The 15,677-nt window shown below is 47.4% G+C and overlaps 1 protein-coding gene and 1 long non-coding RNA gene across 2 annotated transcripts in view; both read left to right on the plus strand.

The window, feature by feature from the left end:
* The first annotated feature begins 3,346 nt into the window (after positions 1–3,346).
* Positions 3,347–6,775, plus strand: LOC147616186 (pentatricopeptide repeat-containing protein At3g09040, mitochondrial-like). Its single transcript, XM_086778837.1, has 2 exons — positions 3,347–3,740; positions 3,865–6,775. Exons 1-2 carry the CDS (start codon positions 3,734–3,736, stop codon positions 6,570–6,572), a joined length of 2,715 nt encoding a protein of 904 aa, XP_086634963.1. The 5' UTR covers positions 3,347–3,733; the 3' UTR covers positions 6,573–6,775.
* A 116-nt stretch (positions 6,776–6,891) lies between these two features.
* LOC147616187 (uncharacterized) overlaps positions 6,892–15,677 on the plus strand; it is a 42,792-nt gene continuing 34,006 nt past the window's right edge. Inside the window, exons 1-2 of the long non-coding RNA XR_015262692.1 lie at positions 6,892–7,029; positions 7,188–7,313. This is a non-coding gene — a long non-coding RNA (uncharacterized LOC147616187). The remainder of the gene's footprint in view (positions 7,030–7,187; positions 7,314–15,677) is intronic.

Raw genomic sequence — 15,677 nt, forward strand, 5'->3', positions numbered from 1 at the left:
TCTCTCCCTAATGCATGCTAGTGAGTGTGTGTGAGAAGTGAGGGGAGAGGAGGGATAAGGACCCGTAGTGCAACGCGGCGGTGTGACAACGCTCGGGAGACGTGGTGGAATTGCTTCTCAAGGAGTTGTAGAGTGAGCTTGGAGACCTTAAGGGTTACAAGCTCGGCCATTGGAAAGATCCTCACGACAGTTTGGGGTTCACCAGGTAATCTCTTTTTGGATGTGTTTCAAGGAGGGTTAGGGTGAGCCATAAGAGTAGCTCTCTAAACCTTGCATCAAACAACTCTTCACTAGGTGCGTGCATAAGATTGCTCAAGGAGCTATAAATGTGATCCCTTAGCTCTTTTGGTACATGCACATAATTTGTGTACGAGGATTATGCAAAGTAAGCCAGTACACTGTATAATATACTTTTTGCACATGTGTAGCCTAAATGAAATAAATAAGAGACATTCTTGCGGTAGTACATTCTCGACCCATGCCTTCTTGACATGAAACCAGCATAGCAATACATGTCCAGCAACCTTCCCCCATAGAAGCCCCATGCTGATCTAATGTCCAGTAATGTGGAGCCTCATCCATGACCTTTAGAATAGAGTGTAGCTCTTCTGGACACTTGTTAATGTGATGTGATGATAATGGATAAAGGCTGAATCCTATTTAATCTAGACAACACAATCCTTATAGTGATCTCCAAGGAAATGCTTTCATGATTTGTACCAACATCGTTTGCGCATAACATGAACCAAATAGGTATTCCAATGCCATGTTGATTGGGAAAAATAGCAGCGTACAATGGGAGACCAAACACATTTGGTTTTGAAAGTGCTATCCACAGCCGAAGAGTTGTTACATGAAAATCTCATTGCTATTTGTAGCATCCAGTCATCTTGAATAATGACGATAAAAGTCTTATCCTTATTCTCGCATGCATGTGGATTATAAGGCTGGACGTATAAAACCATAACATTTTGCTTCACACAATGAAATAATATTATGCAAAGCGACAGACACCCAAGAATCGAAGGTCATTAATTACCTTCTTTTGATCCTTTAGGGCAAGCGCCTCCCTGAACATCGTCATCCTGAACGTTTGCCTTGGCAAAGCCTCAGATATTGAATCAACTGGACTTCTTTCGGTATCATAAAGAATCTATAGATGACACGCTCTAAAGGTGATGCCTTCTCTATTTGACATTTCTCTTTGGATGCCAACATCTTTGATACATGCTAAGATGAATCCACATCAAAGAGGTCATCCATGCCACATTGGATCACCCTTGGGTGCACAAAAGAGTTCACTACACGAGCTGGGAACATTGCCCTTATGAATGTCATTGATAACTACAGAAACTTCATCCATACCATCTCGACACTCTATGTACACTTTAAATGGGCAACCACACTTCTTTGACTTTTGCAGCTTGCAAGCATTTGACCTCTTTCTCTTTGCTTCTCCACCGTGATGGCAAACATACTCATATGCAACCTTGTCTAGACCATTCTTCTTTGTAGTTATTTTACAAATAAGTCTCACTTTGTGCTTGATTTGGAGATCATCCAAGGTAACATGTACATTAGACTTGCTTATTATAAATGCACGAATATATCATTTAGCTCGATCAATGTTTTAGGAATGCACATTGAATGGACCATAGTCATGCTGCTTGCTTTCATTATTGCAATCACATTGAGAAATGACCTCTTTCACAAATTCCACATGAATGCCATGCTTGCTAATAGTTGTACACCACTTTGTTTTGATCAAATTCAATGTGGCTTTCACACTTTGATGAGGCTCATCTTTCACATGTGCAGCTAATATTATGCTTGCCCAATCCTCAAGTGGTGTAATCTGCAATTGGGGAGCAGTGGATTTTAGGCACAAGCGTTTCACACCATCTTCACACTTGGCAAGACGCAAATTATCTTTCAACCTTCTCCACTTCTTTACATCGAGAACACCTCTATGATCATGGGCTTTTAAGACATCCAATGACAATAGATCCTACCCATTAGATCACATTGCATGAGTTTGTAAGTATCTTCATCAAAGGAAAAGTATACTTGAGAAGTATACAAGAAGGGATATGGCTCATTTTTCATGTTCTCTAGGCATTGACTGAAATCCTCAACTGGCCAAGATGCAACTGGGTCATTCCTATTTCCTTCAAAACTATCCTGGTCATCGCTAGTTTTACCTCAGGAGGACATTGAATCTACATCTGCACTCCAATTGCTCTCATCGCCCCCTACTTTGTGCATGGCATTGCCATCCATTCCCTCAATTATCGTATCTTCTAGAATGCTCACCTGACTTGAAAATCCACCAATGTATGGAAGAGAAGCCTCTATGGATGGTGAATTCACTCAATCTTTCATTCGAGCCCCTTCTAGGTTGTGTGGGGTAGAGAAAAAGACACATACATGGCCTTCCAAAGGTCATAACCCGAGAAAAAGCAACACGGATGGAGTAGAGCATGTGACGAGTATAGAAGTTGGTGAGAAAAGAAAAAGTGCTACCCGCGCACATCCTTCCTGGTTTAGTTTTAGTACTTTTTGGCACCAAAAAGTTGGTTTAGTTTTAGTAAACCAGGCCAAAATTCAAACTCAAACGTCCCATCAACCTACCGTTAACATAGCTGGCGCCTAAAGTCGACATGAATGCAACACGAGCTTCATGCCAATTTCTGGGCGACCAACCATTTTCTCGACAGGCCTGGTTTACTAATAGTAAACCTGGATAAAAAAGAGATCTGACGATCGCAGTTGCCTCAGTCTTGGTGTCTAGGCTTCTGCACTGTCGATCCCACCACCATGGGTTCATTTAAGACCTGTGGCATATAGTGCCGAGGTTCTCTTCCAACACCAGCCACCAATGGCCCTTAGGACTAAGTGCCAAGGGGTCTTAAAGACCCTTGTCAGGTGATATCAATGGATGGTATTGATCGAAATCGCGACGCCTTTTTGGGACCGTCGAATAAAGTAAACTAGGGTCAGTAAACTAGGGGTGAAAAACATAATCTTGAAACCACATGGTTTTGTTGCTTGAAGGTATAGTGAAGTGGTAAGATGTTTCCAACGGTGTCTCGAGTTCAAATCCTCTTTTGCACATAACATTTTGCTCCAAAATTTTCTATGTCCCAAACCCAAATTCACCTTCATTCCATGATGTAAACTAGAGAATAAACTATGCCCACTTAGTAAACTAGAAAGTAAACTAGGATCGCTTAGTAAACTAGGAAGTAAACTATGCCCGTTTAGTAAACTAAGAAGTAAACTATGATCGCTTAGTAACCTAGTTTACTTGTCCTAGTTTACTGACTTTTATCCGGCGACAAAAAAAAAAAGTCGCGGTTTTTGATCAATGCTATCCATTGATATCACTTGACAAGGGTCTTTAAGACCCCGTGCACGTAGTCTTGAGGAGGAGCCAATGGCCTTCAAGTTGCGAATAATTGGCGCCTTTTTTTGCACGCCCTATTTGTCATTCCTCTACCTGGTCATCAACGAACTTTTCCGCCTGGCCAAGGTGGTCCGTTTCGCTGTACTGTCCGGCCGCGATCTTGCGCTCGAGCGCTCGCCTGCTCACACTAGGCCTCTGCCCGTCTAAATGAGATCTCATTTTCAAATTTCAAATTAATCGACTAAGCGAGACAAACACTGGTTTTTGATGGAGAGAGCTCTTGCATGATCGAGCGATGCTTGCAACGAGGTGTCTTCTTCTTCAGCGATGATCGGTAAGCTGCCTTCTTCCTCTCTTGACTTAGTTTCAAAAATATGTTCCGATGGTTGTTTAAAATTCTATGATGCTAGAGAGAAATGCATGAGATTTTTAGCTTAAATTCTCCTTTTTCATACCAGCTCGGAGGAAGTGGCTACCCCTGTGCAACAAGGGTAGCTTCATAAGCTCTCTTGCTTCTGCTGCTAAAGCAGGTCCACAACCCAAAGAGTATGGCTTAGACTATGCCATCTCATTGTGCAGGCAAGGTCAATTGCATGAAACCCTCAACTTCATCCAGTCTGTGTATGTGCGAGGTGTACGGCCAAACACCTCCACCTATGCTTACATTGTGCAGAGATGTGCCGGTATGAAGTCGCTGCTGGCTGGGCAGCGCGTCCATGCTCTCATCGTTTCAGACGGCATAGAGCATGATGGTAACCTCTTTGGAAACCTCCTTGTCAACATGTATGGCAAATGCGGTACCCCTGATGATGCCCGCAGGGTATTTAATCACATGCAGCACAGGGACTTGCAATCGTGGAACATGATGATTGCAGCTTATGCCTATGTTGGGCATGGCAAGAAGGCACGCGAGCTTTTACAAGGAATGCTTGCTCAAAGGGTGATGCCAGATAACGGAACAGTCATCAATGTTCTGAATGCATGTTCCAGCCCATCAGCTCTAGAAGATGGAAAGCTGGTGCATGCTTACATAGTCGCTAATGATTTTCTGGTCGATATTGCTGTAAGAAACGCTCTCATCACCATGTATGGCAAGTGTGGGAGCTTGGACTTAGCATGCAAAGTTTTTTCTGATATGGTGGAAAGAGATGTGGTGACATGGACGGCAACTATCACAGCATTCACAAAGCAGGGTCATGGGAAAGAGGCCCTCCAGTTGTTTGGAAAAATGCTCAAGGGGAGCGTGAAGCCAGATAGAGTTACCTTCATCAGCACACTTGAGGCTTGTGCAAGTATAGAAGCCTTAGGAGTGGGCAAATTGATACATGCACAAACCATCGAGAGTGGGACAGAGTCAGATGTCTTTGTCGGAACTGCTCTTTTGAACATGTACGGCAAGTGTGGATGCTTGTATAGTGCACATTTCTTGTTCCGAAAAATGCAGGAACGAAATGTAGTTGCATGGAATGCGATGATTACAGCATATGCCAAGCACAGACTTTGCAAGGAAGCCCTTGAAATTCTCTGCCAGATGCAGCAGGATGGTGTGAAGGTCAATAATGTGACCTTCGTAAGTGCTCTCAATGCATGTTCAAGGCCAGATCTAGTAGAAGGCAAGCTGATCCATTACCTCATGGTTGAGAGTGGAGTCAGGATCCAGTCTGATGTTATAGTTGGTACTGCAGTGGTCAGCATGTATAGTGAATGTGGGAGCCTGGATGATGCACAACGAATGTTTGACCACTTGATCAACAAAAACGTAGTTTCATGGACTGCTCTGCTTTCGGCACATGCTGAGCATGGGCGTTTAAGTGAAGCTCTTGCACTCTTTTGCCGAATGCAACAAGAGGGTGTGAATCCAAACCACATAACCTTCTTAACTATTCTTGATGCATGTGCTAATCCGAAGGTTCTAGCCATGGGGGAGCTTATTTTTTCAATGATAATTGAAAGTGAACTCAAGTTGGATGCTTTCTTGAGCACTACCCTTGTCATCATGTATGGCAAATGTGGCAAGTTGGAAGATGCTAGAAGAGTATTCACTTCCATACAGCAAAAAAGTGTGGTGCTGTTTACGGCAATGATTTCAGCATATGCACAGTTCAATCATGCAAAAGAAGCTCTTCAAATGTTTGAGCAAATGTGCCATGAAGGTTTGAAGCCGGACGAGTTTACCTTTAGTAGCATCCTTGATGCATTGACTGGCTTATCAGCCCTCATGGATGGAAAATTGGTTCACAATCTCATAATTGAGAGGGGTATGGAGTTAGAGTCCTCTGTCGGGATTGCACTAATGAATATGTATGGCAAATGTGGTGCTCTGGATGATGCATGCATTGTGTTTGACAAAATGCATACTCAGAATATTGTGTCTTTCAATGCAATGATAGCAGCATATGCCCAGCATTGGCATGGTGAAGTGGCTTTAGCATTATATCAAAGAATGCAGCATGAAGGCTTGAATCCAGACCATGTTACATTCATCAGCACTCTGGATGCGTGTGCTGGTTTGGTAGACCTAGTGCAGGTCAAGGTCCTTCATGTATACCTTGTAGAAAGTGGAGTTGTGTCTGATGTGATGGTGGAAACTGCACTTATGAACATGTACAGCAAATGTGGGGATTTCAGGGGAGCCAACAAGATCTTTGAAAGTCTACCCAAAAGAGATGTGGCATCATGGAATGCCATGATTGCAGCATATTCCCAGCATGGACATGGCAAGGAGGCTGTCAAACTTTTCAAAAGAATGCGCGAGGACGATATGAAGCCAGATGAGATCACCTTTGTCAGTGTGCTCTCGGCATGCAGCCATGCGGGTCTGATTAATGAAGGCCAGGAATACTTTGATTCCATGTCTCAAACGTATGGCTTTGAACCCACAGTCGAGCATTATTCTTGCATGGCTGATCTTTATGGTCGGGCAGGGCTACTTGTTGAAGCAGAAAATTTTCTCAAAAAAATGCCAAGTCATCCTAGTCCAGTGGCATGGTTAACCTTGCTTAGTGCTTGTAAAGTCCATGGTGATGTGGAGCGGGCAAAATATGCAGCTGACCGGATTTTTGAATTGGATTCCAAGCATACTGGAGCTCGCATGATGCTATCAAATATCTATGCTGTAGCTGGCATGTGGGATGATGCGGCCACTGTAATCAGAGAAATTGTGTAAAATGCATGTGGCTGGCCGCTGCAATTGTTAGAACCTGGCCAGAAACAAGCATGGTCAATTGCGAGGACTCTGAGACACACGTTGGCATGCTTAGAAATCATAAGCCCTAGAAGTTCCTTCAATCCTAGCCAATCATGTACATACCTTGCTTAGTGTTTGCAAGGTTCATGGTGATTTAATCGATCAGGCTCAAGGTGAATTCTATTAGAACTTGCTGCCAATCTCATGATGCTGTAGTTGGGATGTCAGGCGATGCAGAAAAACGTGCAAGGTTGCCCCTATTCATAGGCAGAAATTTGCTTTGTGAGTGCTAGAATTTGCCTAGAGCCAAATAAGGTGTTAGCTAAACACCAATATATGGATGGAGATAAGGCAGTACATGGGCTGAACCTGTTCTGCTTGGAAAAAGAGCCATTTTTACGTCAGTAATGGTATCTTATGGCATCCTTTGCTAGTAGTAAGTGATGAAAACTTTTGGGAATTTATGTGGTTAATAGTTGCCATAAAATGAGTCAGCAAGAGTGATGCGTAGAAGATTATATACTTCAGCTAATCGATTTTTCCTAAAGTATGGGCATTGGGTGATTTATTGACTTGTTTCTTTCTCTTGATCAGGCTCAAGGGAAACAAGTGATTGACTTCAAAGAGCTCCAATTACATGATTGATTTGAAAACATGATGCTTTGCATGAGAGCTGTGGACATGCTGGAGTTTGATTATGCATTCCGCAAGCCAGACACTGTAAGTTTTTGGTTTTAAGTCTCAATTTAAATGAGTCGTTAATGCATGCTTGCCTTTCCCGCTTTGGTTTATGTTCAATGCAACTAGGTTCTGTGCTGTTTTGTTGCACAAATGTTTAGTTTTTAGCTTAGATTCACAGGTTAATATCAGTCTTTAGCCAACAGACCAACTCTTAGCACAACTCTTGATGTAATTGGAGACAGCATGGAGATTCTTAGAGGAATCTTCTGTAAGTCCCTGCAATCCAGGAACTTTGTTTGCTGTTCACCTCTCTGGTTCATGGATTACAATTTTTCAAACCTCAACTCGTACAGGAGCACCAGATGCTCCAAGGTGTGAACTCGGTTCCACAGAGGCATCTAAATCCTCGATTCTAGTAATCAAAGAGGGGTTTCACCTATGTTTGATGGGATGCAGACCATAGACTGTGAAGAAGCAAGGATTCAAACTTTTTGGATTGGGTGAAGTGTGCTTCCAGCGGTGGAAGCAATGTGTATTTTCATTCCCTAAATATGTTGTCTATACACATAACAATCTGGGCGTGAAGCTGATCACTTTATGCCACAGGTAGATGATAGCAGATTGATAGCTGGACTAATTAGCCAGCTCACTAGTTTTAGGAAGTTCTTTAAACTTCCACACTCATCTCACAAGATCCTTGATGGAGAGAAGGGTGGACTCAGTTCTAATTTTTTGGTAACAAGCTTTGATTGGGAGAATTCAATTGGTTGGTTGCATCCTTGGAGAAGCAATAGTGAGAATTGGTTGGTATGATTTCCCTGACAAGAGGGCTTAGAGAGCTTGTAGTTTAAAGACCTGTTTTGTCGTACTCTAGTGACCCAGTGACATGGGGGAGCTTATAAGAGAGTAGTAGTTCAGGGACCTATTTTGTCCTTGGAAATCTCCTTGGATCAAGATTCTAGTGACCCACTTACATGAGCGATCTTATAAGAGAAGCTTGCTTCATGAATTCGCCTAATTTGGTGGGTGAAAATAACTTAAACCTAAGGCTTCTACTGACTCTACATGCATGAATGATTCTCTCCAAGTGGGTTAAGGGACTTGACTGATTGACTGACCCACTAAGGCTGAGGAATGACCTACGTAGCTCGTGCCTGACTTATCCTGGACTGAGGATGTACAATGGGGTCACGGCGTACGACAATTATCATCCTACTGGGTTCTAATACCGTACAACTGTTGCACTGCTAATGATGAGCCAGTTTGTCACCATGCACTGAGTGCAGAGTGCATGTGACATTCCCTCCTGCTTAGCTTGGCGGCAGGTTCATGGCTTCCAAGTAGTCCGCCAACAAGTGGGGGTACTCCTGGAAGAACTCCTCGTCTAGCCATACGGCTTCGTGGGTGCCTCGATCTCGGAATTTCGTATAGAACTGACGTATCTGTCGACCTTAACCATGCTTCCATCGATGAAGAAGGATGTGCTTCCATTGATGAAGAAGGATCTGCTCGGGCTCAATAACTTTTGCTTCGTCTACCACGTCTGGCTGCTGTTCATCTGAAACATCAAACACTTCTGGACCAACATATGGTTTTAGCCAAGAAACATGGAAAACATCATGCATTGTCCAACTGGTAGGCAATTTTAACTTCGTGGAGACATCACTTAACTTTTTGACTATTGGAAAAGGGCCGAAACTATGGAATGAAAGCTTGGGACAATGTTTGCCCACTTGTTTCAATCTTTGTTTCATGATGCACTGAGAGACCCAATCCCCTTCCTTGAAGTGGATATCTCGTCTAAACTTACATGGCTGTCTGTGAACTGAATGATGGCCAGGCTCAAAATTGAGGGCCAAACTGGGTTGAGTACCAAACTCTGCGGAATCGACATACTAATCTTCTAAGTCTTTTCCAGAGATGTTGAGAATGGTAGACTCCTGACTGGTCGGGATGCTGGTCTTTCTACTAAGAACATCCGCTACTGGGTTATGCTGACCAGGGATGTACGTAATCATTCCTCCAACTTGTTGGAAGAGCTGACCCTGTCTAGTGTGCTGAGCACTCCACTGGGCACTTGGCATCGTCGGGAGCCACTTAAGTGCTTGGTGGTCTGTGGTCATTGTGAAAATGTGTCCATAAGGAACATGTTTCAAATGTTTGAGAACTGACTGCTGTTCTAGCTTGCCCTTGAAAGTCTTGGAAAGACAAGAGGGAAACTTGCTAGGAGGTTCTGCTAACTGTGGGATACTGGGTAGGAGATCATCCTTAAAAAATGTCTGAATGAGAAAGGAGATCTGCTAATTGAGGGACTGAAGATGATGAGATAGCGGTTATTGATGAGATAAAAGCTGTCTGAGCATAAATTAATGCTCCTTCTGCTCCCTTGCACATAGCTCGTCAGGCCTGGAGATGAGAAATCATAGGAATGCCAAGAATGCTACTATCCCCCCGAATCGTGACAGGCTCAGGAAAACCTTTAGAGATAATAAAGGTGTCCTGCCCCCAATTGGGAATAGGTTCATACTGACGAAACCACTGGATTCCTAAGATCATGTCACATCCCAAAAGAGGAGAGACAATGAAATCTCGCTGGAATGAGGCCTTTTGAACTTGAAAAGAAAACTGTTGTGCCTTCTGAGAGATGTGGGTGCGGAGACTAGGTGTAAACCCGTCTACCTCCAAATGATAGGGCACTAAGGTACAGCTCATGGTGACCAGGGATGTACGTAATCATTCCTCCAACTTGTTGGAAGAGCTGACCCTGTCTAGTGTGCTGAGCACTCCACTGGGCACTTGGCATCGTCGGGAGCCACTTAAGTGCTTGGTGGTCTGTGGTGACTGTGAAACTGTGTCCATAAGGAACATGTTTCAAATGTTTGAGAACTGACTGCTGTTCTAGCTTACCCTTGAAAGTCTTGGAAAGACGAGGGAAACTTGCTAGGAGGTTCTGCTAACTGTGGGATACTGGGTAGGAGATCATCCTTAAAAAATGTCTGAATGAGAAAGGAGATCTGCTAATTGAGGGACTGAAGATGATGAGACAGCGGTTATTGATGAGATAGAAGCTGTCTGAGCATAAATTAATGCTCCTTCTGCTCCCTTGCACATAGCTCGTCGGGCCTAGAGATGAGAAATCATAGGAATGCCAAGAATGCTCCTATCCCCCCGAATCATGACAGGCTCAGGAAAACCTTTAGAGATAATAAAGGTGTCCTGTCCCCAATTGGGAATAGGTTCATACTGACGAAACCACTGGATTCCTAAGATCATGTCACATCCCAAAAGAGGAGAGACAATGAAATCTCGCTGGAATGAGGCCTTTTGAACTTGAAAAGAAAACTGTTGTGCCTTCTGAGAGATGTGGGTGCGGAGACCAGGTGTAAACCCATCTACCTCCAAATGATAGGGCACTAAGGTACAGCTCATGGTGGTAGCCATGGCGTCCTCAGAATTGCCCATGTCAAAAAGGATTATGAACTGTCGGCCCTTGAGTGGCAGAGCCATAAGCTCGGATCAGGCTTTTCTGTGTGGTTGTTGCCTCACCCTCCTGCTTAGCATCAAGTACCACGGATGGCATGGAATGCATAGAAGGTAAGATCTGAACCGCAATGGTGGTAGCAGGCAGGTCTGGAGGTGCGGGGGATACTGCGGCAATTGTGGCAGAAGGCTCTTTGGAGGCTTGCTCTGCTTGTCTTTTTGGACAATCCTTCTTTTTTTTTTCGAGAAAAGATCCTTTCATTAGTTATATAAAAACGCCCGTAGGGCTACAAAAGATCTCTCCTGCTCCTAAGAGAGATAGAGCAGCGAATACAGCATGGCAGCCCGGGAGACTCTCCCTAGGTGCTGCAAAATACAAGCATCAGTACAAAGAACTGAGCGGCTAAATCATACAATAGGGGGGGGGGGAAAGCCAAACAGGTGGCCTGTAGTGCCAACGGGGGGATCCCGTGTGTAAGGTGTAGAAAGGGCCATAGCGCCAAGTGGTGTGAAAGGCCTGGCGTCGTAAGATCGCCTCATCCGAGTCTCCCCGGATGCGGTCGTACTGTCCTCGCAGGGTGTGGATCAACTCCTGCCAAATCCCCCGTACAGTCTCTGCTGGAGGCTCCAATCTCCCCTCAAAGGCCGTAAAGCACCGGGCCCTCCAGGTGAACCAGATGGTGAGGCTGCTGAGGAGCTCCCATCGTAAATCCCTCTCCTGTGTCCAGCTGGCGGACGAGAAATCCGGTGCCGGAACCAGGCGAGGCTGGCCCCTAATAAATCTGATGGCCTGACTGCCCTGCTCCATCTCATAGCCCATAGCAGGCCTTGACGAAGTCGACCAAGCAGCGGCACCCCACGTAAACATACCCTCTGGAGAGAGGGGGGCCAGAATACGCAGCATCCACAGCCAAATCTGCTGTGCCTGAGGGCAATCCCAAAGGCAATGTCTCTGTGTCTCCATAGGGTGGCCGCATCGGACGCAGGCCGCCGGAAGACCGCTGTAAACAAGCCAAGTGCCAACTGCTGAGCCCCTGTGGGCGACCAGCTCACTGAAAAGTCGAGATCCTGCGGGCCTGTCGACTAGCCCAGAGCCGAGCCCAGAAATCCTCCAGGAACTCCTGTGAGAGTCCCTGTAGTGGCCAATGCCCCGCTGTCGCTGGAGAAACCGTCCTCCTCGCCGTCAAAATATGCCGCCCCAGCCGAACAGTATACTGGAAAAAGGTGATCTCTGTGGCCTCAAGGGATGCATAAGGATCGTGCCACTCCCCGGGGTCCCACTGTAGCTGGGCCAAGGGGCGCGCTGCATATGCCTATATGCGCCAATCCGGGCACATCAGCAGGGTTGGGGTCAATATGCCACTTCCGAGAAGCGGCGGCCACTACCCGAATCCTCTGAAAGGTGCACTCTGCAACCAAAGGCGACTCCACCTCCACTCTCTGGAGTCTGCTCTCATCCTGAATCTCATAGTAGAGGCATCTGCCATCCTCAGTGCTAGCTCTGACAGCAATCAGGATCTCCAACTGTGTAAAGGCTCCCATCCACCGTGGGGCCACTGGCTCGAGAGGCGTGAACCACTCCTCTGTGAGTGCCTCCTGAATATCATCCCTCATAATCAACCCCCCTCTGAAGTGACTCAGCCTCTCCACCTGGATCTCCTCTGGTAGACTGCAGAAAGCCTGCCAGTCTCCAAAACTACGAGCTGGGCCTGCCGCTAAAGGTCCCCAGGCTAGACGAGGCCGAGAACCCAGCATATGACCCTGCTCCGTGCGAACCGCTGGGCTCCAGATGAGCGGCTGTCTGGCCCGCTCCTCAACACAAGAAGGAGGTCGCTGAGAGAGCCCCGGTCTCAGCAGCTCCCAAGCTCTCAGGATACTCAAAGCAAATCTGTCCTCCCATCCTCTACTGAGGCCTGTCCTCCTCATCTCTATGAAGATCCAGCGAATCTATGGTGCCCAAGTACCCCCTGCTGGGGGCGCCCGAGCCTGCAGCCGCTGCAAGAGGAGCTCTTTCCAAGGCTCAGTGCCTAGAAGCAACCCCCGAACAATAAGCTTCCCCAATAAGGCTCTACTCTGATCGACTGGATCTATAATGCCCAAACCGCCCTGAGCCAGCGGAAGTGTAATAACTGCCCATGCAACCTTTGCTCGAGCTGGCTGACCGTCCCGCCCAGACCACAGAAAGTTCCTGATCAGCCTCTGTACCTGGCTGATGCAAGAGCTCGAGAAAATCCAGCAAGACGTAATGTACCACATGGTCGCTAACAGCACCTGATTTGCCACCACCACCCTCCCAGCCAAGGATAGTCGAGCTGTACTCCAATACAATAGCTTCTTCCGAATGCTCAGAAGAAGCGGGGCAATCTGCTGCTCAGGTGACAAATCTAGGCCAATCTGGCATCCCAAATACCGCACTGCTGTGCCTGGAGGAATCCATCTAAAACCGGGGTCCGGGCTCCATGCCGGAGTGGGAGCACTACTGATCCAAAAGGCCACTGTCTTGCGCCAATTGATCAATGCTCCCGAAGCTGCACTAAAAACCTGGAGCGACTGCTCAGCCCGAATAAGATTGGCCTCGTGGCCATGCAAAAATAAGCCCGTGTCGTCTGCAAACTCAGCATCAAGCAGGTCCTCCCCCCGGACTGGGAGCTGCAGTCCTCTCAAACCAACCTCTTCTGCCGTCAAATACATACTCATAGCCTCCGCAAAGAAGAGAAAAAGGAAAGGGGCGAGAGGACACCCCTGACGGACTGATCTGGTCAGCTCAAAACTCGGCCCCCGTCCTCCTGCAATCAGCACCTGGCTGCGAGCTGTGGAATACAGAGCTGCCACCCCTCTGATCCATCCTGGTTCAAAGCCCAGGCGAAGCATGGTGCCCTCTAAGAAACCCCAATCAACTCTATCGTATGCCTTCGCAAAATCGAGAAGCATCACGACCAAGTCCTCGCCAAGAAATCTAGCTCGGGCCGTCGCCTCCCAGAAAGTAAAGATGTTGTCAAGGATACTGCGCTCCTTGACAAATCCTGTCTGAGTAGCATGAATCAACTCCCCCAGGAAGGGCTGGATCCTCAAACTCAAGGCCTTTGCTAAGACCTTGTAGACAGTATTGAGGATCGTAATAGGCCTCCAATGCCGAATGTCATCTGATACTCCCTCCCCCTTGGGGATAAGATAGATCAAGCCCTCTGAAAAGCTCTGCGGCATCACCCCAGTGTCCAAAACATGCTGAAAGCCCCTGCGGAGGCCTGGCCCCAAAAGGTCCCAATAGGGCATAAAAAAGGCCGGCGTCAGTCCGTCCTCCCCTGGGCAACTATGTCGCGGCAGGACCCTCAAGGCCTCGGCAAGCTCAATCTCTGACAGAGGCGCACCTGGAACTGTACGCATATGGTCTGTGACCCTCCTCTGCACATGGGCCCACACAGTCTGTCTGCAAACATCTCGATCCTCAGTGGCTGGCTCCGCTGAAAGCAGGTCACTATAAAATGCAGTGGCAATGGCTCTGATCTCCCCGAGCTCAGTAGCTACCGATCCATCCGGTCTACCAAGCTGGCGGACTCCTGCTCGCGCATGACGGGGTCCAGTGATCTCAAAAAACTCTCCAGTCACTCTATCACCAAGCTGCGTCCACTGAGAGGTCTGACGACGATAGTAAAACTCATGTCTCTGCTCCTCTACCTCTCTAACCTCCTGGCGTGCCTGGCTCAGCTGGGACGCCACCCACTCACATGCAGGCTGCTGCTCCTGAAGGCGCTGTAGCGAAGCAAGGCTGCGTCTCAGCCGTTGCTCCCGCTCGCGAATCTCTCCCAGTCGTGTCAAAGCTGCAGCGTGTAGAAAAGAGCTAAGATCAATGAGTCCCTGGGCACACTGGCCCGCTGCATCCTGGTCAGAGCACTGACTATCATGCCAGATCCTCTCAATGTCCTCAGCGAGACTGGGATCTGTAAGTACCCTCTCTGGGATCCTCAACTGCAAGCTGGGCTCCCGTGTCCCCTCCTCCAATGTCAATATAACTGGCGCATGATCTGAAAATGAGGTGCCAGCGAGAATGCCGACGGAGCCCCCTCGCTCCCCTAACCAGTCGCCCACATAAAAGCGATCAATCTGTGATAGATTAGTCCCTCCCTGCCGGCGATCCGACCGAGAGAAACTAAGACTGTCCTGAGACCGGGAGAAAGCCCCATGCTGCCATGCATCGGTGATCCTCAGTGACATGCAAAACCGGTCCCAAGCTGCAAGCTCCGTGCCGTGCACTGTAACATGACTGCCTCCCACCCTATCTGCCGGGTCCTCAAGCATGTTGAAGTCTCCCCCAACACACCAATGTGCGGCCTCTGGCAATGCATCTGTAACCTGAGTCCAGAACTCTGCTCTGGCACTAGCATGATTGGGCGCATAGATGTTGAGCACACCCAATAGCTCATCATGCATCCTCAGAATGACATACTATGCTCTACCAAGCACAATGATCCCTCGATCCACAATGGCCTGCCGCCATACATCTGCAATGACCATGCATACTCCTCCCTGTCCACCCAAAGGACCAAACCCTGCAGACCAAAAAGTGTCCCATCTACTAGGCATCACCGAACCATATCTCCGGATCTTGCTCTCACCCAAGTGGTGCTCCTGCATCATCAAAATATCAATGCTGCCACCAACCAGGCATCTCTGAAGCTCCTGCCTCAAGCAACCACGATAGCGTATAAAGTGTGCTCCGCCAAGGCCCTGTACATTCCATGAGATGATCCTCATGGATGCCCTGCTGAGGTGGATGCTGTCTCAGCCGTACGGCGGGCCTTCGCAAGCGGCTTGGATGGAGAGTAGTCCCCATCCGAACGGCTGCGAATCTGCCCACCCGGTGTACTGCAAGAATCCCGGATCTGGCGCCAGTGGCTGTGGCCCATGGCGACTGCCTCCCGCTCT

This window comes from Cibotium barometz, chromosome 39 (assembly GCF_041138505.1).
Source record: "Cibotium barometz isolate CiBa-2024 chromosome 39, ASM4113850v1, whole genome shotgun sequence".
NCBI lineage: Eukaryota > Viridiplantae > Streptophyta > Polypodiopsida > Cyatheales > Cibotiaceae > Cibotium > Cibotium barometz.